Source organism: Pyrgilauda ruficollis, unplaced genomic scaffold, assembly GCF_017590135.1.
Source record: "Pyrgilauda ruficollis isolate IOZ18807 unplaced genomic scaffold, ASM1759013v1 scaffold77, whole genome shotgun sequence".
NCBI lineage: Eukaryota > Metazoa > Chordata > Aves > Passeriformes > Passeridae > Pyrgilauda > Pyrgilauda ruficollis.
In genome coordinates this window covers 2,459,396-2,480,644 of record NW_024529599.1, presented here as the reverse complement: position 1 = coordinate 2,480,644, position 21,249 = coordinate 2,459,396, and the positions used below count along the sequence as shown (strand labels likewise).

The 21,249-nt window shown below is 39.2% G+C and overlaps 1 protein-coding gene across 5 annotated transcripts; it reads right to left on the bottom strand.

Moving 5' to 3' along the window:
- Window positions 1-625: 625 nt before the first annotated feature.
- Window positions 626-20,235, bottom strand: LUC7L3 (LUC7 like 3 pre-mRNA splicing factor). 5 transcript variants are annotated; one of them, XM_041486476.1, is made up of 13 exons: window positions 20,037-20,235; window positions 13,494-13,560; window positions 12,551-12,590; window positions 12,145-12,289; window positions 11,105-11,179; window positions 10,911-11,015; window positions 8,981-9,142; window positions 8,275-8,558; window positions 7,576-7,736; window positions 2,610-2,750; window positions 2,399-2,504; window positions 1,915-1,980; window positions 626-1,072 (listed from the first exon to the last, which is right to left on the bottom strand). In XM_041486476.1, exons 1-12 carry the CDS (start codon window positions 20,133-20,135, stop codon window positions 1,956-1,958), a joined length of 1,410 nt encoding a protein of 469 aa, XP_041342410.1. In that variant the 5' UTR covers window positions 20,136-20,235; the 3' UTR covers window positions 626-1,072; window positions 1,915-1,955. The 5 variants fall into 5 exon arrangements, 4 of the variants coding, with proteins under 4 accessions (XP_041342410.1, XP_041342409.1, XP_041342411.1 ...); XR_005956777.1 differs by having other exon boundaries at window positions 1,915-2,504; XM_041486475.1 differs by having other exon boundaries at window positions 626-1,980.
- Window positions 20,236-21,249: the final 1,014 nt, after the last annotated feature.

Genomic DNA, 21,249 nt, shown 5'->3' with positions numbered 1-21,249 from the left:
GGTGTTCTGTCCATGTCTGACTTTGGTTACATATACAGTCAAGGCCTGAATACTAATGGAAAAGATAATGTTCTTTTTAAAGAATGTAAATGCATTGCCTTACAGCCACAGCACTGACTAGTACACGCTGCAGTTCTTCTCCAACCAACACCACTCCTGCTTGCACTACAGCTTCACAGAGAAGCAGGAGGCACATCTCCCTGCCTGTGTGTCTGTGCTGACCAACTGCACAGGGTTGTTAATCAATACCCCAAACCAATACTGCAATGCAAATATGAAGCAGTCTGAACACTCAGTCTCACCACTGGCATCGTTCTAAACATGCTGTCAAAGCTGAACTGTTTTATAAAGAATTAATACTGCCATTTTTATGGCAAGATTTCTGTAATTTCTTAACCTACTGCAGCAAAAGGCACTTTTTTGGGGAGATGCTGAACCCAACAGCATCTAACCGCTGCAAAAGTAAGCCTGAAATTAAATCCTGATGGCACAAAAAAACCCCAAACGCACAAACAGCACAGAATAACTAAGCATCCAAATTAATGAACTAAGCTTGAAGACATGAGAAATTTATTAGGAAAGAAGCTTATTTAATATTAAATGTTCAATGACAGAGACAATCAAATTTGTAACAGAAATTCAAAGATACTTTATTTCCATTTCTCATATATCAAGAAGCTAGGAATTGCTTAGTTGTAAAAATGGGATTCATTTTAGTTCAATTCACACAAATACTAAACATTTATTCTTGTGTTTTAAAGTCCAAGAATGAAAACTTGCAATTAAACACTGAGCAAGCCATGTGTTCAGGTTATGTTGGTTTCTTATCTTAAAAAGTCTTAAAGAAAAAGAAGGATACAGGACTTATATTCTCAGTAGCATATGTGCTATTATCAACACATCTTTTTGAACTCTGGGAGGAAACACCAGTCCTGAATTAAATTTTATAAAAAAAAACCTAACTCAACTTTATATTTTTCTATGCCACTACAGCTTTCTTTCACCTCATTTAAAGCAGATCTTCAGTTTAAGCTCTCTTCCGCTGTCTTCGCAGACTCTTCACGTAGTAGTCCTATAATGCAAAATTTTGGGAGAACAGACGATTAGACAGCATTAGGAGCATTTTGTTTACCATTCCTATACACTCACCCAGTTGTTAGCTGTCATCTTAACTCTACAAAAACATCACCATTGGACATGACTGGCATTAGAAGCAATGATGTAGCATTAATGGTTTAATATCAACATTAAATGTTTAAGAGTTCCTAGCATACATAATGCAACTACAGTAACAAATTATATTGCAAGAAGCTCATTTATCAGCTGTCACCTCCACTGTTAGTTCCTTATTTCAGGAATACAACTAAAAACCTTCTGTAAGAAAGCTATGTCAAGAGTGGGGAAAAAATTTCAAGTTGTCCTTACAATACATAATTGCCTATTGCTTAGCTGCTTAATTTCCCACAAATAGTTTCCAGCATACATTCCTGCCATCAACACTGCCATCATTTGGTGGCATCTGTCTCTGCATTACATCTGCCTTACAAGCCTGTTACCAGCCATTCCACTCTTCTGTGCTATGGCTGACTGCAAAGTCTCCTACACAGTAGGAAATATTAAGCACATACCTCTTAAAGACTTGAATTGCATTGAAAGTAACAAGGCGAATATTATGTAGTGTTTATTGCATTTTAAACTCTTTAAAGATATCTAATTCTGGGCAGCACTGCATCCCTACACACAGTTGAAAGAAAATTCCATTCTGTTAACATCAGATTTACAGTATTCACACAATACACAAAAATTCCTTTTCACTAGCTTCAAAATCAAAAACACAACAGTAAGCTTAAAGATTACAGGCAACAGCATTCAAACATGGATGTGGGTAGAGAAAGGAGTACCTGGCATGAGTACCTGCTTAGTTTGACTGAATCCTTGATTTTTAATTTGGCTTTTCATGGGCCGCTCACAACACCAACGCTGTGTGAGGTATGGTAGTCAGCTGCAATAATTCATAAACCCTACACTTCCATCAATCCAATGCTACTGGCTCTCGAGTTACAGAACAAACTGCATTAGAATGCAAGGCAATAAAGCAAAAAAACTAGAAACATCCTTGACAAAGAAATACTAGCAGTTTATATGAAAACAAAGTAGTCCAACATGTGCCTCAAATATTAAGTATTTAAGCAAAAGTTTCTGCTGATGTACCAACACAATATGGACTTAAATACAAAACCAGTTCAACTTTTTTTAAAAAAAAAACGATAACAAAATCCCTAAAAATAAAAAAGGATAATTAATTTTTCTATGGTGACTATATTACAAATATGTCCCAAAGAGGCACACTAATGGGGGCACGAGTCTGCTACAAAATAGCTGAGACAAAACAATGTACCTCAAAACGTTTTGCAGGACTACACTGTCATTTCCTTCAGAAGGTGCTTTAGTTTGTCTTCTTACTTGACTTACTTCCATCTTCATCTGTGCATACTTACGCTGCACTGTTAAACAGTAACAAAAAGCCCTAATCAAAGTTTGAAATAATGCACTTACCTCTGTCTGATCTGAGGTCATATCAGATCAGTTTTAATTGGACTGAGTGTCACCTTCAGATTTAATGTCTTCATTGGTCCCATTGACCTCATTCTTAGTCTCACTCTCCTTCGAGTCTGTATTTGTGTCTTCACTCTGTTTTTCTCGACTACTGGACTTCATACTACTTTTTTTATCATCAGATCCCCTCTTTTCTGCCATGAAAGAAGACATTGACCATGGATTTCAAAGTAAAAACAAACATTGCACATGTGAGATATATACTGCATACAACATGGGACAATTACTTTCCATAGCAATAACAGTAATACTCAATAAGTTACAGAAATAGGCTTCAGACTACCATGCTGGAATGGAGAGGGGACAAAGTAAAGGTAGAAGGGGACAGTACAGGGTGGGGGAGGAGGAGAAAGGTCAGACCTCCTAACAGAGGCAGCAACTCAGCTCTGTCAAAATGAACAAATTGGGGGTAAAGAGGTTAGGCAGATGTGTAATTATGGTGCATGGCTTCCTTACTTATTATGGGACTCTTCTGGTCCTCAAGTTTTGATTACTGATTGTGTATGGCTTGCTTTGGTTTATAATTCTTGTTAATTATGGTTCTTCAAAGAGAACCAGAAAAGAGTGGTGGACAGTGCTTGACTGCATAATCAAAGAAATTGATACTTGCCAATTAAAAACTAGCAATCTCAAACTATCAAATACTTTGGGAAACAATATTAAGCACTGACAGCTTTCAAGGTGGAGATCAGCGACAACCAAAATTAAATTTGAAGCTGCACATTTGTCAGTGTTGTTAATTCTCAATTTTGTAAAAATAGCAGTCATTTATACACAAGTCATTAAAGGGGCTTGGGGAGACAGCTTGGAAGATATATAAAAAGCAATTTTTTTTCAAAGGCAAAGTAACAGCAAGATGTGGGGGAAGGAGCCCACAATTTGATCACGAATTGGGAAGCTTACTGAAGCATTTGCTACACTAAAATCTCAATCTTCAAAGAAGGAAGGAAGCCAGAAGTAAAAATATTTCCATGGGAAGAAAAAAATTCAGTATTAGAGCTGCGTGCCTCATCTGTAAATTCAGTATTTGCAAATTTAATAAAAATACCAATTCCTGCTGTGTTATTTCACACCGTAATACTCAACTCTTGCTCAGTAAAGACACTCTGAAGAGAAAAAAAAAATAATCCAAAAAACCAACCTCTCAGATGTCATCATACAGAACAACATTCATGCTCTTTTTTCTGATTATTCCCTGCTATCTGGGCAATCAAAATAAATAATATAAATAGATAGATATATCCCTGACACAGGAGCACACAGATCGAACACTCTGAAAAAACTATTTTAAAAAACATTATCACCTAGACTGGCAAAACACACTTTTATATTCCAGGACACAAAGCAAAATATTAAGCTTTAAAAGAGCAGCAACATCCCAACTTCTTTGTTTTATAATAGACTACCAAAGGATAGGGTAAAGCCCTCACAGAGAAATGAGGGCAACTGCCTAATGACCACCAGTAGTGAAGATTCACCTGCAGCAGCACATCCAGTGCAGGGTGCTTGGAGAAAGCACACGGCAACATCACCCAGCTCACTGAAGGACTAAGTCAGTTTGGGTCTGTCTGCCCTCAATTTGGCAACTCCGCAGGTAGATTGCACTCTAACTAACCTTGTTAAAAAGTCTTCTTTTTGTGTCTTAAAGGTATCTCCGGTGCACACGTGGATCCATTGAGGAATAGTAGTCTTGTTTCCCCGCAGAGGACTAGTAGTCAGTCCAATAATCTTATCTTCTGTCCTATGTAGATATGGTAGATCTTAATAGCCCTATGGATGTGCAGTGTGCAGGGTTTTGTTCTGTCTTGTTTGTGTCTTGAATGTGGTCAGGAAGGATGATTTTGTTTAAGGTTAAAAAAAAAACTAATAAACTGTGGTACGAAAGATCAAACTCTTCTAAAAATTTTAGTATTAAAATAGGTATACTATACCAAACCTCCAGTTTGCCAAGCAGAACTGAAAAAGTGTATTCAACAAACAGCCCAATAATTTTTCAACCCCTAAAGAATCTGCAAGAAGTTAAGTTCCTCCACTGTATTTTTAATCAGTAAGAGAAAAGGCACATAAAATTAGTCTGCTGTTGGAACTGGGTGTGTTATTTCAGCTGTGATCTATTAGGTATAATCACATAATATTGACTTTGCTTCCTGGTTAAACACATGCACATTTTTCTGACTGACTTCGCGTGGGCAACTGAGATGCATTTTGTAAGAATTCTTATCATGACAAAGTGAATCGCTTTACTGTTCAGAAAATCAAACATAATATCCAGTATTACTGCTGTGTTCTAGCAGTATTTGCTGATATTTAATCACTAACATTAAAACATGATCATAATTATTTTTATATAGGTATCAGAATCCAGATTAGGGAAGACAGAAAGCCAAGCCAAAGTGGTCTAGAGGCCCATTCCAGTATTAACCCTTCATAAAATGAAGGTACTTGGAAAATAATTTTTGTTTTATTAAACCCCCCTATTTATTCCATTTGCTCTGAAGTTTGTTAACTTGAACAGTAGGTGCACTCTACTGGTTTATATTAAGCTAATGCTCAGCTGCTGTTTATGGCTGGTGGCTCCTTTCTTTAGCAAAGGTATCTTTGCACCGAAATCTCTGTCACAAAGCAAGTGCCCCCATTTTTACACATACTTTTTTTTCTTATAACCTTGGTTGCCATCTTCTACAGTATCTTATTGAACAGGAAACCAGGACTTCTGCATTTTCAAAGTGCGGGACTAATTTAATGTGCAATGGTACACAAGTCTTGGTAAACTGCTCCTTGGGGTTTTTTGGTGTTAATATTCATGTTTATAAAGCAATCTGAGATACCCAGATGAAAGGCACTACCATGAGCAGTTACAGCCTTTACTGCCTACTTTTACAACTGCAGATCAGTGGTGGCTATAAAGACAAGTAGATTCTGAAGACAAGATTCCCAATGTAGTAAGTTAAATCTTAACTTTGAAGTTACTATTGTGTAAAAGCCACACACTTCAAATATATGAATCTCTAAAAGCTTTATTCCTATAAACCTATCTACAGTGCCACATTGCAAATATGACAATGCAATGGTGCTTACAGCTTCAGTACAGAAATTCAGTGCTGCCTTAGTAACTACTACTGGGTTTGGTTTTTTCCTTCCTTCCCTCCTCTTTTATATTTTTTTCTGTTAAAAGATTTTCCCAACAAAAGGAAAAAAACCACAAACTTCTTCAGCATTACAGTCCTGCTCTAAGGCTTATTTGTGCTTTTACAAACGGTAGGATGGCACAGTCAAAAAAAGCAATTGATTTTCCCAGGTGGGTTTTTCATCATAGCACCACCTCACTGTTGCCATTTCTGGTGGAAGAAAAGTAGCAAGCAGAAAATAAAACAGCCAGCAGGGAAATCAGTCAAGTTAAAACTAAAAATACTTGAGATGTTGAAGAGAGTTCACTAGCTCCTCTCTTTATGGGAAGATTAATGAAAGAACTGAAAAGCTCAAAACCAGACCAAATTTGAATAAATAAGAAAACAGTTATTTATATGCATATGTAACACACATTCAGTAGAACAGGACATTCTTCACCGAAATACCAGCAATCTGTTCATAAAGCAGGCAAAAAATCAGGTAGGAATAGTAACAAATGGACAAATATAGGCTACAACACTGAACCTGAGTTTAAAGCCTGCACATCATTTCCACTGCCAACAAGCAAGCAACAAAATCCACTCTCTTAACACAGCAAAGGAAAATGAGAGAAGAATCAATACTAAAGGTGCCCCACAGTATAAACCAGAATAATTGAAACAGTCCAAGGAAGTCAGGGAAGAGAAATACATGAAGCATTACCAACATTTTGGCAACCAATCCACTGGATAAATACAGAGAAGGGTCAAGCAGACAGGTCTATGCAACCCAGACACATGCACCGAGCACCTTTAATTCCAGAGAACCTCAAGAGTACCTTAGAAACACAATTGTTTCATCCATTACTGATGATCAGCCCATGAAGTGGGGTGGCTGTTTCGGACTGGCCATTAGTCAGCTCCCCACCAGAGCCAGAAGTATTACGTTCCTACAGAAGTTCCAAAAGACTTTTAAAGGGGGAAATTTAGCAGTAACAGTGAATTAGTATCTTCTCAGAGAATGTGAATCTAGTGTTCTCACTGTAGCTCTTTGTAATCCTACTTAAAAGTTTCTGAGCTTCAGCCTCTAGTGAAACAGTGAGCCACCATGAATGCTGCGGGTTCATGGCACGTACAGCTACAAAACTGTTCCAAAGACTAACACTTTCTGTTGAGACTCACCTGAATACTGACAAAGCAAAACTCACTTTGTTTAAATAACAAACAAAAAAAAACAAAAAAAGGAGAAAGGTGGGGGGGAAGAGCAGGAGACTGGGGAGAAGGCATAAATTGTCATTTAGAGCATCACAGAGATTCTGCAGTATATTTATCTTGAACTGCATTTATAGATTGGGAAAAAAAATTAAAAGCACTGTTAAAAGGATAATAAAGGAAACATGATAGTGTCGAGAAGTAACAGGTGGTACAGGTGAGAAGCAAGGTACCAACCTCCCCTAAAACATGTACCTGCAAAGGGTAATTGCAAATATACACTAAGAGTAGGAACAGAAGACATTCACTCTTAGAAAATGACAATTACAGGCTTACATTTTTCTAAAGGTAAATAGGTCTTAAAACATATAAAAATCCTTGCACGCTTATCTGCTGATAAAGTGCAATAGGTAAGAGGAGGACACTGGGGTGTAGGTATGCACACACATGTAGTGACAGTAAATGGAAAGAACAAAATTTTTGTCCAATTGCTTACAGCAACACACACACCTTTCAGAACGAGGTCTGATTTGGTACTAAGAACTTTCAGGCACTCACTGAAAAGCTAACAGCTTTTGAGACTCTAAGAAAAGATTTGTTTCAGAACTTGCTTAAGAACTCAGTCTTTATACAAACATACCTTTTTCTTTTGACTTCCTGTCTTGTTCTTTCTCTCTGCTTTTGCTTCTGTGCTTGTAGGATTTTCGATCCCGGCTTTTTGACCGTCTCCTGTCCCTACTACGAGACCTGTGTTTCCTTTCTGATCTATCATGACTTCTGCTTCTCCTCCGATCACGACTCCTTAACATTCAGAGAAAATTTCAAAAATGTAAATCTCAGCTGCTATTTTCTAGCTCAGAATATAAAACAGGAAAACAGTAGCACTTTTAGATACAGTGATTACCTGCAGAAACCAAATCTTAACATACTTTATAGAAATATTTCCCAGTACATAAGGAATATGCCCTCTTCATTTACTGAAACACTTAACTACATAGTTTCAAAGTATCTACCACCGTGAAAAAAAGACCAGCTGAAGGAAGAAACAGGAAACTGTACTTTTTGGGAGCATACTTTGTTTGCTGAAAGCTTCCTCATAAAGATGCTTCCACCACAGTGGTTTCATCTTCCAAAAATGGAGAGAAGACAGTGACACTCAGCAAAAACTTGCTTATCCTTAGAACCAGTAAGGTGTGTCTTCACTTAAGAAGAAAGACCTAAGTGAAGCTAACAAATCAGTGATGTGACTCAGGCTGACAGGTAAGTCCCTACAAGATTTTTACCTTTTGGAAATTTATCTGAAAATCCTTAAGAGACACACAGACACGCACAGAGGTACCTGCTTCGCCTTCTTTCTCTGCTTCTTGACCTTTTGTGGTCTCGTGAGCGGCTGCACCTCCTGTCAGATGTCCTGCTTGAATGCCTGCTCCGTGAGCGGCTCCTTTTACGTCTCTCTCTGTCACGAGCCCTCTCTTTTTCCTTTTCTTCCTCTTCGCGTCGTCTCTTCCTTTCCCGCTCTTCTCTTTCCCGCTCCCTCTCTTTCTCCCTCTCTTCCCGTTCCAGCTTCTCTTTTTTCAACCTTTCATCACGGTCAGGCTCTTCTGTTCTTTTTCGTAACTTTTCCTTAAAAAAGAAGTTCACGGGAAGAAATGAAGATTACTCAAGACACTTAAGCTTACAGATTGAGAGGATGCAAAAGCCTAAACTTTTAAAGTAGTTCAGTTTTATTTTCCAAACAAAGGACAGTGCTTCCTAAAATCCCTGAAATGAAAATCCTTTGTCTTGCAGAACCTTTTTTCGCTTGTCACTCTCAAGAGAACAGAGACCACACTACATTTCCTTAAAAACACCATAAAAATTCCCACCTGAATCAACATCTTTGTTTGTATCTAATGTCACAACAAATTACGTCAGTGAAAGCACAGTACAGGATTCCATTTCTTGGGAGTGTTTCACCCTCTTGAGAAAATCCACTGGACAGCCTTTTATGTACATTAGGAAACCTCCAAACATTTTTAATTTCAATAACTGGAGGAAATACTTACTTTTAAATCTTCTACAGTAGCTTTTATTTTGGCATAACCCATGTGCTGCTTTCCCATTAAGTGGTCATCTACCCTGGACTGTGCATCTCCTACAATTAAAAAGGCTCCACAAACTTCACAAACTTCCATTTGTTTTTCCTGGGCTGCAAAGCTCTCAATTGTCTGAAAAAGAAGAATATTTGAGATAAAAGAGAAGTTTTAGTCAGTTAAGAGGTTTATAACTCTATGTTACTGTTGTCAAACCCCAGGCTCTACTGAAAGCTGAAATTACATCTGCCTGCTTTATCTTTGGTGCACTGCACCCTATCATAGTAAGTAGGGAGAGAAGAGGCCACCCTATGCCCATTCCCACATGGAGGGAGTCCATGAAAAACCACAGAACTACTACTCACTGCATTAACACGTACACAGTCATATCTGCAGCTTCCTTGCAATACCAGAAAAATTAAAGTTCTAAGTTTTTCTTTTAAAGTTTTTTCTTTCAGTTTTAAGATGACTTTGGCATCAACTGAAATGTCAGGAGCTGCAGAACTACCATGGAATATACCTCAAGGAATCAAAAGGATAGAATACCCCATCAAGAAACAAAAAGAAATACTGGCTTCTATTTAAAAGTATGGTGGTCAAATTAAACCACTGTTTCAACAGACATATGAGAAATACAATGAAATTTCAACATAAACCCAGGTTCATGAATCATACAGTATGGACATAAACATGCCATGTGCAACACTGAAGAGCTCTTAAAAAAAAACAAGCAATCATGCCTATCAACATTTTTTACAAGCTTTTACTTCATTAAGTACACCCCAAAAAGTAAAAGCTAACGATAGTCCCACATATGTATCTTAAAAATTAACCACATTTCTAAAAATTTTAAGTATTTGTCACATCTTTAATATGCCTCATTCTCCCACAAATCAAACAATTGTTAAGAGAACACGTAAAACATTAAAACACATTCTTAACCAACAAAAGAATAAAAAATCACATCACAAAGTCATCAAACAAAGCTTTGTATGTTTTTAATTTCTTAAACAACTGTTACAAAACCCAACCCATTAATTTTAAGCATGTTTCAAATAACACACAAGCGAAACTAAAACAAAATCCCCCTATTTTAATAAAAAACCCTAAAAACAAATTAAAAGTCCTTTCCAATTAATCACTTAAAGCAAAAAGTATGCTTCTATCTCTACAACTACAAAAATTAAGTGAGTCTCAATGAAAAACATCAAACCATATCCACAACCACACCCAAGAACATGTTAACAAGACAAAGTTCAAATTAACCTCCTGAAAACTATTACAGCTTTTAAATAATTTCTGCTATGACAGCATTTCTACTAGAATTATCAGGTTTTTTAATAAAAACAGTATCTCTTAATTATAAACAAAACCAACAACAAAATTTCAAGACTTTCAATCCTTCCAGCTGTTGTTTCAATAAATTGTAACGAAGAGCTCTTAAATGCTGCACACAGCAACAAAAGCTCTTAAAATATGGTACAGACATAAATGAATTTAAGAATTCTAACTGAATTCTTAAAACAAGAATCTCAATTTGAGCATTTCATTAAACACCAAAATACAATCTTTAAACTTAAGCTCCTTTTTATTAACCCGAACTTGATACTTAACACACTCCCTCTGGCTTCTGTAGCTCCCAGGCACAGATGCCTGCCACAGCCCAGTCACAGCTCCAGTCCAGGACTGCTGGGTGAGTAATTTCATAATTTGTGCGCAGGAAGCCCACTCCCAAGATAGAATGCCTAATCAATACACTGGATTAACAGAGCCAAATGTCCTGTTACTATGTAATGAATTCTGCACAGACCGTGCATGCCTTCAGTGGACGGACAAGGTTATTTAGAATTTACTGAGCACCAAACTTTGATATGTCTCACAGAACTATGAACACATTACTTACTGAAGTCGTAGACCTCAGCAGTTCTCTCTCTTCCTTTAACTGTTCAACAAGTTTCATCATTCCTTGTGCTTCCTCCACCTTTCCTTCTGAACCTAGTTCTTCAATCTAAAAGGCAATGAAAACATTTCAAGTTTATTTTTTGATCAAGTAACAAAAGCAAGAGATCTCTTTTATGGGGGTTAAAAACCCCTCACCTGTTGAAGCAGTACATCAATTTTGTCAGTTAACACCTGAATCTTCTCCTCGTTTTTACCAGTAGGTCCTGCGCCCTGTAAAAAAATACAAGAGTGAGGTGGGGCTTTTTTTCTTTCCTTGGTTTTTTTTTTTTCTTCTTTTGTTAAAACAGCTTGAACACACAAATGTATGTCTTCTCATATTCCAGAGACACTTTGGGAATAACCTCCCCCTGGCCTCTTCTCCCACGAGAAGCTACTAATAATAGTCTAGTCTAATATAAAACACTCCTTGACACAACTTACTCCACCCTTGTTAAGTCCAGTCACACTAATTTCTCCCAAATCAACAAAAATGTTCAAGACCCCTGCCCACAAAAAGTAAGAAAACCATACTCAAAGTCCTAACTTTAAACTCTGACACTCTCATGCAACTACTACATATCTCTGCAGACATTCAAGTACAACTTAAGAGGTTCTGTAGGCTTTAAATTTCAAACTCTTGAGTGTAAAACGCAAAAAGAATCTCACTTCAAAGATGTATTTGTTAGCAGTGTCCTCTCTGCAGGCTGCCAGAACAGACTTCTTGCTGCCCTCCCACCTCTTCTCTACAAGTGGTATCTCTCAACTTGATATTGTCCACAGGTCCTTCTGAAGCAACTGGACTTTGTACAGTGAGGTGGGGCAGCAGAAAGAGCAAGGCTGTCCTGGCAGTTACAAAACTCAGAGAGCACAGGCCACAGACACCACTCCAAATCCATCACGGGAAAAGATACAGCTTGCTAGTGCAAGGAGGGAGGAATGTGCAACTAGTGGAGAGAATGTAAACTGAGGTTGTCAGGGTAAAGACAACACCTGACAGGTAGAGAACAGATTCGGCTCTTGGTGACTCTGGAGTCACTTGGCTCGTCCATTAATGCCAGATGCAATCTGCTGGCCAACAAACAAAAAATCTTATTCATCAGGAATTTTCTGGATAGTAATAAGTTTCACCTGAATAGATAAGATAGTGAAGATGGTATTTAGAGGAAAAGCTGCCTCAATGACTCCTGAAGACTCACCCCAGAAGACTGCTGGTTCTGTGAGAGAGCCAAACGAGCATGGCCCCTCCGGATCCTGCGCTCCACCTCTGCAAGCAAGCTCTGCAAATAGCGCAGGAAGTCTCTCTCATAGCCCACCTTCATAAACCGAGAGCTCTTCTCATACCTGAGAAAGATTTTAAAAATGAGAGTTCACATCAATCTGCAATAGATGAAAACAAAGTAACAAGACACATAGTATTATAAATTCTTGCTCACAGTAAGAGAATATTACATATTTAAATAAGTAATTTTTATTCAAATAAAAATTTAAATAAACTTTTGCAAATAAAAAGAGCAAGTAATTCATAATGTTTGGGCTGCTAGTAACAAATTGCAAAGATACCAGAAACTCTCTTTACTTTAACATATCAAACAACAAACTTACTGTTTGCGTAGATTTTCATCATGAATTTTTTCACAAGGACCTAAAAAAACAACACAAAAAGCTTAAGTTTGCAATCCTAAATGTTGCATTCATATCCTACCAACATTTGTTTGTGCCTCATGACAGAACAGAGCTATAAACATTTCACAAAGACTTTTATGCTTCTGTCTTTCTGCTTCCTTTGCTTGGAGCTTGAAAGACACACTAAAAAAAAGAATGCCAACATCATCAGGTAATTATAAAAAGGAGACTCTACATACAAAGTCATGATAAAAAATAGAATTTCCAGATCAAGTTTTACATCAGTAAATACACTCTCTAATTTCCAGGGTTCTCTGCAACACACTGGCTACTTAAAACAGATCTTCAGAATAAATCAGGAGGTATGTGTCCTGAGTTCATGAAGGTGACTGTGTAAAAATTCCTCACCTTCCCCAGATTCCCAAACTCTTCAACAGACTTTGAAACTAACACTAGACAAAGTCTGGTTTTGTTAACATCTCCAAACCATGTGCTACCTGTAGCCATCAACTGCCAGTAATTTAGAGCTGGTCTTCAGAAATAACTGTTACAGTAAGTGAGCCTTTCACTTTAGGTAAAGCAGCTCAATAATATATACTCACACAAAAACAGGTTAAAACCCTGGCCAGGCAGAGTAACCCAAACTAGAAACTGCCACTTGAGCAGGAGAAAAGCACCCCACACCCAATAACTTTGCTTACACAGTAAGAAAAAAACTTTAAGAAGCTTTTTCACTTAGACAAAGTAGGATCTGGAATAAATATTACTTTTAGCATAGTGTATCACTAGCAACCCTTGAAATGAAAAAAAAAAATTCCAAATGTTTTGACAGAGCAATTAACAATAAAAACATAGTTTGCAAACAAAAGCTCAACTGTAGTTACTTTTCCGTGAATAAAAATGTCCTGACTTATAAACTTACCTAAATCAGAACGGGTATTTGTAAATAATTCAGCTGGGCAAAAGCCACAAAGGTAGTATTTGCAAACCTGACAAAGAAGAAAGAAACAGGCATCATTTTTTGCGTCTTGAATTGAAAATTTTATTTAATTGCTTTTTTTACTGAAACACAAATTTTAGTGTCAAAGTTTCCTTTGAACATAGTAAAATTTCTAGAAATTTTACACACCTTTTATCTTTATATTTCTTGGCAGCAGCAAGTGCTACAAGATGCATTTTGATGACAAAACACCAAAAATCTTACTTTTCCTTGCAACAGTAATAGTTCTTAATTCTACCACTAAATATTTAAGACTAGAGGAAAGTGTCATCAATTTATAAATATAAATATTTAGTATTTCCAAAGGACAGGAATGAGATCAGAATGGACTATTTAGTAAGTTTCAGTGAAATTCTTAACTGTGCAAGGCCACGAGGTGAGAACAACTGCCAGGGCAGCATGAAACAGGCTTCCTCTGCTTGCCTGGGACTACTCTGTTCAGCCTCCACTTCCTCAGAGCTAGTGGCCTGGAGAACCAGAGCCACCTGGACTCAAACATTAGGTACTGTCCCAAGAACTTTGATGGCAATTAAAAGACAGAATTATCCAGAAGCTTTCCCACTCCGATGCTTTTACAATTCCCTACTTTAAGAATGACAGTCAACAAGACATTATATAGCTCTTCAGGCAGAAAAAGCATTAATTTTAATCTGGTTTCCTGCCAACTAGAAAGGCTTTGGTTTGTTTCTGCACAGTCTGGTTTTACATTATTGAGTCAGGTTCTTTTTCTGATAACAAGAAAAGACCACCAGAAAGTTCAAAACCCCACAAACATGTTACTCTAGACAATAAACACTTAACATATGATGGATAAAACCAGCTTTTGTTAAAACGATTATTCACCCTCACCCATGAGCATGGGCTTAGCTAGTCAAGTTGGTCAGTTCCTGAAGTTTGTGACACAGAAATATCTCCTGTCTATCAATTAGAACAGCTATAAGGGTAGAATGAGAAATACTTTCATCCCTAACTTCATAAATAATCTTAAATAATTAACTTTTCACTAGACCCTCCCCACAGATGTGACTGCCATTAATTAAGGTGTAAATCCAAAACTAGCCTGGACGTTCTTCCAGCACCTCCTTTATGTTACACCGGTTTCTAATTTTTAGCAATCTAATAATTCTGAATGCATTACAGCCTAGTTCTGATCCTCTCACATATCCTGTGGACAAAGACTTGCAGTATCTTATCTCCCAAGATACAGACTGAAGAATTTGAAGAAACAGGGGTAAGGACAGAGACTCCAAACACCACCACCTCACTAAAAAGCCTGTGATACCCATTGATCAAATTAGATCAGCCTGATTTATTTTCCAAGCTAACTGCCAGACTGCAAATCAGCCTACGGAAGTTAAAACTCCACTGACTGCTTTACAGATTACTCAGAAAAACAATCAGGCTTTCTATTAACAAACCACAGGAAAAAAACATAAACAAATCTCTTATTATGTAGTTTGAATACTTCTCCCGTGATCCAGGTTTGGACACTGGTACCTATCTGAAGCAATTTAACAAGAATAGTTAAGAAAACATGTGAAATTACCTTTTTTTTTTTCCTTCTTCTCAGAAAGAGGGAGAAAGCTACTGGACAAAATATGATTTCAGAAACTACTTCCCCTGAAAGCTGCAATATCCCTTGTTTTACTACAGAGTTACTTCAAAGGAGCAGTTTTCTGGGATGGATTTCTGTACTACTCCACAGATATGTAATTTCTCTACACATTCCCTTCTTTGTCTTTCATTTTCTCATACTCACATCCAGGTAAAAGGATTAGTGGAAAGACACTTCCCACAAAATCTGAGAGAAGGATTAAACAACTTCCTACGACAGAGACAGCACAGTAATGACAGTCTGACCACACCATACCGTTAAAAAGGTTGCAGAATATCTTCTATCAAAAAATTAGGCAAACTGGCCTGTAACAGTTTAGAAACTAGTTGTAACAAAAGAAGCAAAGGAAAAGTTACTAGAAGTATGATGAACAAAACAAAAAACCCATCCTCAATAAAACCAGAAAGAATTACAATTATTATGAAACAGCACTACTAGAAAAATCCTCTTTTTAAGAACTGGTTACAGCTAAAAGTTGCAGTAACCAATACTAAATTATGAGGTTTAAACACATCATACACTGTAATAATTATTTATATATTAAAAACCCAAAACAAACACAAACCATATCAAACAAACAAAAAAACTTCAAACCCAAAGTAAGGACAAAACAAACACATACAGCAAAAAGCTGCCATAATTTTCTTCTACCAGCTTTAGATGCTGCCACTCTACCACTAGGATGGCACTCAGTGAATTATTTGACATTCTCTCCTAGGAAGCAGCCTGCAGAGAAATACTCGCTTCAGAGTGGTTCAGGCCACCGTGGCTGAAGCAGTTTTCTTCCCTTCTCATACCTATGTCATTATGCTCTTCAACTGAGTTTGCTTCAACAGGAAAATACAACTTGCTGGAATTCTGCAGAACCTTGCAGCCTCACTCTGTGCAACATCTGCCTTCCCAGGCTGAACATCAAGTGCACTTTCAATCAATCCTAAGTAATCAACGGTGAGTGGGAACAGTAAGGGCCAAGGAACGGTTTAAGCATCACGGAACCATTGAAGGACTGAAACAGAGGTGACTGATAAGCTTCAACAGACAAGTGTCAGTGTCAAACTGCTACTGCAGGATAAGCCACAGCTTGGTCTCAAAGCCCCTGAGTGCTCACGTTTTGGTAAGACACTATGACACTACAAATAACAGGGATGCTTGGAACTTTCCACTTCCTCATCACAAATTCACTAATCCCTGAAATCTCTTGGAGGTGGGAAAGTAGTATCCTATACATACAAATCCACTAAGTTAAAAGCAAGAATTGCAAGCTCCATTGGAGTTTGGGAAGCAGTTCAAAGCTCTCCCATATAAAGAGTTATTAACAGCTCTATATTGTTAATGCTTCTACATTAACATGCTTCTCTTCTGAAAGAAATTTATTTAGTGATGGAGAAGTATCTCTCTAACAGTAATAAACAATTACAAAAGCAAATTCCTTTAGAGAGACGATTCCTAGTAAAAAGGCTAAGAATAAAATCCAGCAGACTGTGGCTTACACATCAAAAACTAGTAAATTCCTTCTCATAGTTGAGTTCTTTGAATCCATTAAAGCTCACATGCAGCAGACATTTTAAGAGCAATGCCTGCCCGCCTAAACTTAAACAAACATCAGCCCTCTCCATAACCCACTCTTAAAGATAAATGTTATTTGTTGTAGTAAAAGTATTAGTAATCAAAGGTTAAGTCCTCTCCCTCTGTCCCCTGGAGGATTAAGTCCTTAAATTCTACCTAGATACAAAGCAATTTAGGTCGGCAGCATTATAAAAGTAAAAGCACAACACATCGTGAATAGCTAAAACCATCCCATCATACTATCAATACAAACCAACATTTTGAGAAACTGCAGTATCAGAGGTTATTGCTCACAGCTCTTCATCCCTCTCCACTTTCTGAAAACCCTGAGTCTGCCTTCAAGAAGCATCAAAATTTCAAACCTTACAGGAGCACAGGCAGCACATGCTGTGCACCTTGTACTACAGAACAGCCTCAGAATTCTTATGCAATCACTATTTCTGTAAGAACTTGCTTTGTGCAAGCAGGTGGCATATTAAAGCAGGAAGGTGTGAATCAATAAAGAAATATACTTTGTCTACAGATATGATAGTAAGCAGGAAGACTAAAATGCATGATACTAATAATTTCTTCCTGCACACCAAACAAAGCCTTCTTGCCAAAACCAGGACTGATCACCTAAGGACATGCCATCACACTGAAATATACTGCAAGTGGAATTCCAATTTTTAAAGATTAAAGGCTTTAAACATGTCCAAGTTTTATAGTAAGAACTTAAGATCTAAAAAAGCTTTTATAATATATGATCTACACGTTTCATTGGCACTGCAACTATATCACACACTGAGGTATCACACCCTCTACTTTCACACTTTCCACTTCCATCTTGTATTTCACTGCACCTTCCAGTTTCTGACAGCCACATGGATGCAATCTCCAAAGAATAAGCAAAATACAAATGAGCTTCTTTTGATAATCTTCCATGTTCAAAACTGATGAAACGTGACACAAAATCCTACACTTTGGGATCAATACAACATGCTGGCATTGAGCAGGCTGCATGTTGATCAATGTCTAATCTCAAAAGAAATTACATTAGCAGATGCATTTCACCTGAAAAGCAGGCAGAGGAATTAATGTTACCATCTGAACCTTATCTGCATTTCCTGTCTTTTAAAACATATCAGCACTGCAAATTTAATCTTTAGGTGACAAAGGAAGTCAAACTGAGACACGTGTTTAACAGCAGTTAATTGTTGGGGTTTATGAACTCATCAGTTGACTATAGAAATCTAAGAAAACATTCCTTGCAGAAGGGTTGTACTTAATCATAAACAAAAGCAGAAGCAGAGCAAACAGCAGTAGATCCTGCAGGACTGAAGGCTCAACCCTACGCCTGTAACCTTCCCACTGCTCTCAGACACAGGACAGCACTCGCTTTCTGAACTGTCGGAGGACTGGAACGGAGAGGCAAGGCCCTGTTTCTAAAACAACAAAACTGACCAGCTTAGGGACTGAGTCCTTTGGTTACAGGCAAACTCTTCAGCCTAAAGCTGTAAGTGAAAAGAAAAATTGAAAATACTCTGTGATTTGCTTAACTGAAGATGAAGAAGGCAATCTGAACTTACTCAAAATGAATGATGGGGAAAACAAAAACCAACCAAGAAAAGAAGTCTTTCTCACCTTAATGAATAAACCAAACCAATCCCCTCATCTGTTCTACCTGGGCCAACATGGCTCAAGCCATTCACCTTGTATTCCATGTATTCCATCTAACTCCTCCTTATTTTAAATTCACAATCAAAGGAAAATATCTAATTGAACATCCAACTGAATTTTCTTAATAAAGTAAGTCTAGAAACACATAAACAAGGTCATGAAAACTTCCTGAACTCACAATTTCTTCCTGACATACACTGCTTACCTACAGAGCAGCATTTTTCAAGGGAAAGAATGGTTCCTCACACTTGAAAAATCTCAGGTAAAACAGGTATTGGTCCTTAGGTCATACAAATTCAACCACTCCAAACAAATTCAAACAAGTATTATCCTCCTTTATAAGGACCTAAATCCCATATAAAAACATGAAATCATGTCTTTGATTAAGATACAATTTAGAACAGCCAAATCCAAGCATTTCTCCCTCCTCCCAAATAAACAACATCCCAAGCAAATGCTAAGGGGGAAGGAGCTAAATGCTTTGTGCGGCTTTAATTACAGAAATTCCTCACTTATGTGATAAATTATTGTAACTGAGACACTTTTTTTTAACATACATCATAACGGAAAAAAAGGTATCATGAACGGGAGAAAATAAAATTTAAAAATTCATCAGTGTTCATCTCTCCCAAAGCAGCAGCTATAGGAACTCTGTAGGTACCACCGAGTTTTCCTGAAATAACTTACAATTCAACCAGGATAGCCAAAACTAACTCATCATTCATTAAAGCTTAACCAATTGGAGAAACCACAATAAATAATAACAATAGTAATAACATTGTGTTGTTTGGGCTACTTATTGCAGAAAATGAATGAACACCACATTAACTAAAGTACGTTAAGTACTCCTAAACAACAGGCTTGTTTAGGATAGTGCCCGTCCTCCCCTCCCAGGCAGATTCCTCTGAGTGAGGAAAAATGGAAAGAATCGAGCTTTTCTTAACCAAATCCTCACTTTCTAAAGTCTTACGTTTTTTCCCCGTAGTACAAGCTCCAGACATTAAAGTCGGTACGCGCGTGCCCTTCTTTTTCCTCCCGCAACACCATCCTCAGGAAGAGACCCAGATAAATGTATCTCCCAAACTAGAACATCTGTCTCACCCCCACTCCGTGCAAGTCAGCAGCTGCCGCTGAGAAGTGTTGAATTCCTTTAACCGCCCCGCCGCCTTATTTTTGTTTCCCTACGGGGAGACCGCTGCCACCAGCAGCTCTCTGGAAACCCCCGTTCCCGTTAACGGCGGCGCCGGCGGGCACAGCCTTCCCCCGCAGACACGCAAACACCGGGGCTGCCCCTCCTGTAGCCCAACAACAGCCCAGCTGTGTGGATCTTCCTCCTCCTCCTCCTCCTCCTCCTCGGTGAGACTCGGCGCTGGTCCCGCGCACGGCCAGGCCCGGCCCGCCCCAGGCCGCCATGCAGGGCCCAGCACGAAGGACAAAACCCGCACCCCGACAACCCACGCGGAATCCCCGCTCCGGCCGGCACCTCACCCCTTCCCTCTTCCCCCCTTCCCGCAGTTATCCCCGGCCAAGAGAAGCCGCCCATATCGCTCCGACAAACCCCCGGCTCCGCGCAGTGTGCGAGAGCGGCGAAGGAGGGAGGAGAGAGGCGGCCCCGCTGCACTCACGCTCTCGTGGTCCCACCGCACGTTGCTGCGCTTTTCATCCGGGGCCAGGTTCCTGTCCCGGCCCATGAGCTCATCGAGGAGCTGGGCGGCCGATATCATCGTGAGCTGCGGGCCGAATCCCCCTCGCCAGACACCAGCTCGGCAACCTCACCCCGACAACCCGCGCCGCGCCTGGCGGAGACAAAATGGCGGCGGTGGCTGGCCCTGCCCACAATGCACCGCGCGGGCCGAGCCCGCCGTGCTCCGCTCCCTCACGGCGCCTCCGTGCCCAGCCCGAGCCGCCGTGAGGCGCGCAGGCAGGAGCGGCGGGGACGGACAAATAGCGGAACGCGGAACCACCGCAGTCGCGTGTGGCTCCGCGTGAGGGGCAGCGGGTGCCACACAGACGGTGTCCTGCCCAGTGAGGTGTCATGACAAATAATGTCCAGCTCCCTGTGGTATCCCTGCGGACGGTAATCTGTCAGGACAGGCGGTGGCCAGGCCAGCGCGGTGTCCGAACGCAGGGACACAGTGCTGGTGGCCTTGCTGGTCGTGGCTGGAGGCTGAGGACACGGGCCTGGGCACAGCTGAAGCAGTGTCAGTCCCCTCTCCATCCTGGCAGGAGAAAAAACCGCTCAAACCGCTCCTGATGTGCTGCTTCTGAGTCCTCGTCCTGGGTGCCTCCACCTGTGCGTGTTCACATAGGAATTCAGGGAATTGTTGGATCGTTATGGTTGGAAAAGGCCTCTAAGGTCATCCAGTCCAACCATCACCACACTCACCAATAAACCATGTGCCATAGCCACACGTTTTTCAAGCACTTCAAGGGATGATGACCACGACTTCTCTGGAAAGCCTGTCCCATGCTTGACAGGTTGAGGGAGAATAGATGTCTTGCATACGTAACAAAAATCTTAGTCTTTGACCTTGGAACCAGCCCATTTTGTTTTCTTTTCTAGATGTGACTTTGTACTCGGTATATACTGAATTTCACATAGCAATTGTCAACTATTTCCCAATTACTCAACAATGTTTTGAATGCCCTAAGTACCTACAATTAATTAAAAATTTAATTATATAATATTTTTTGAAAATCTTGAAGCCAGTGCTCATGCTGATCCTGTAAAACCCGCTTAGATGTACAGCAACTTTGTTCAGCATCACTGAGGGCTTCACACAAGCACCAGTTGTTACCTGAGGAGTTTCCTTTCGGAAACATCTCCCTAATGCAGCA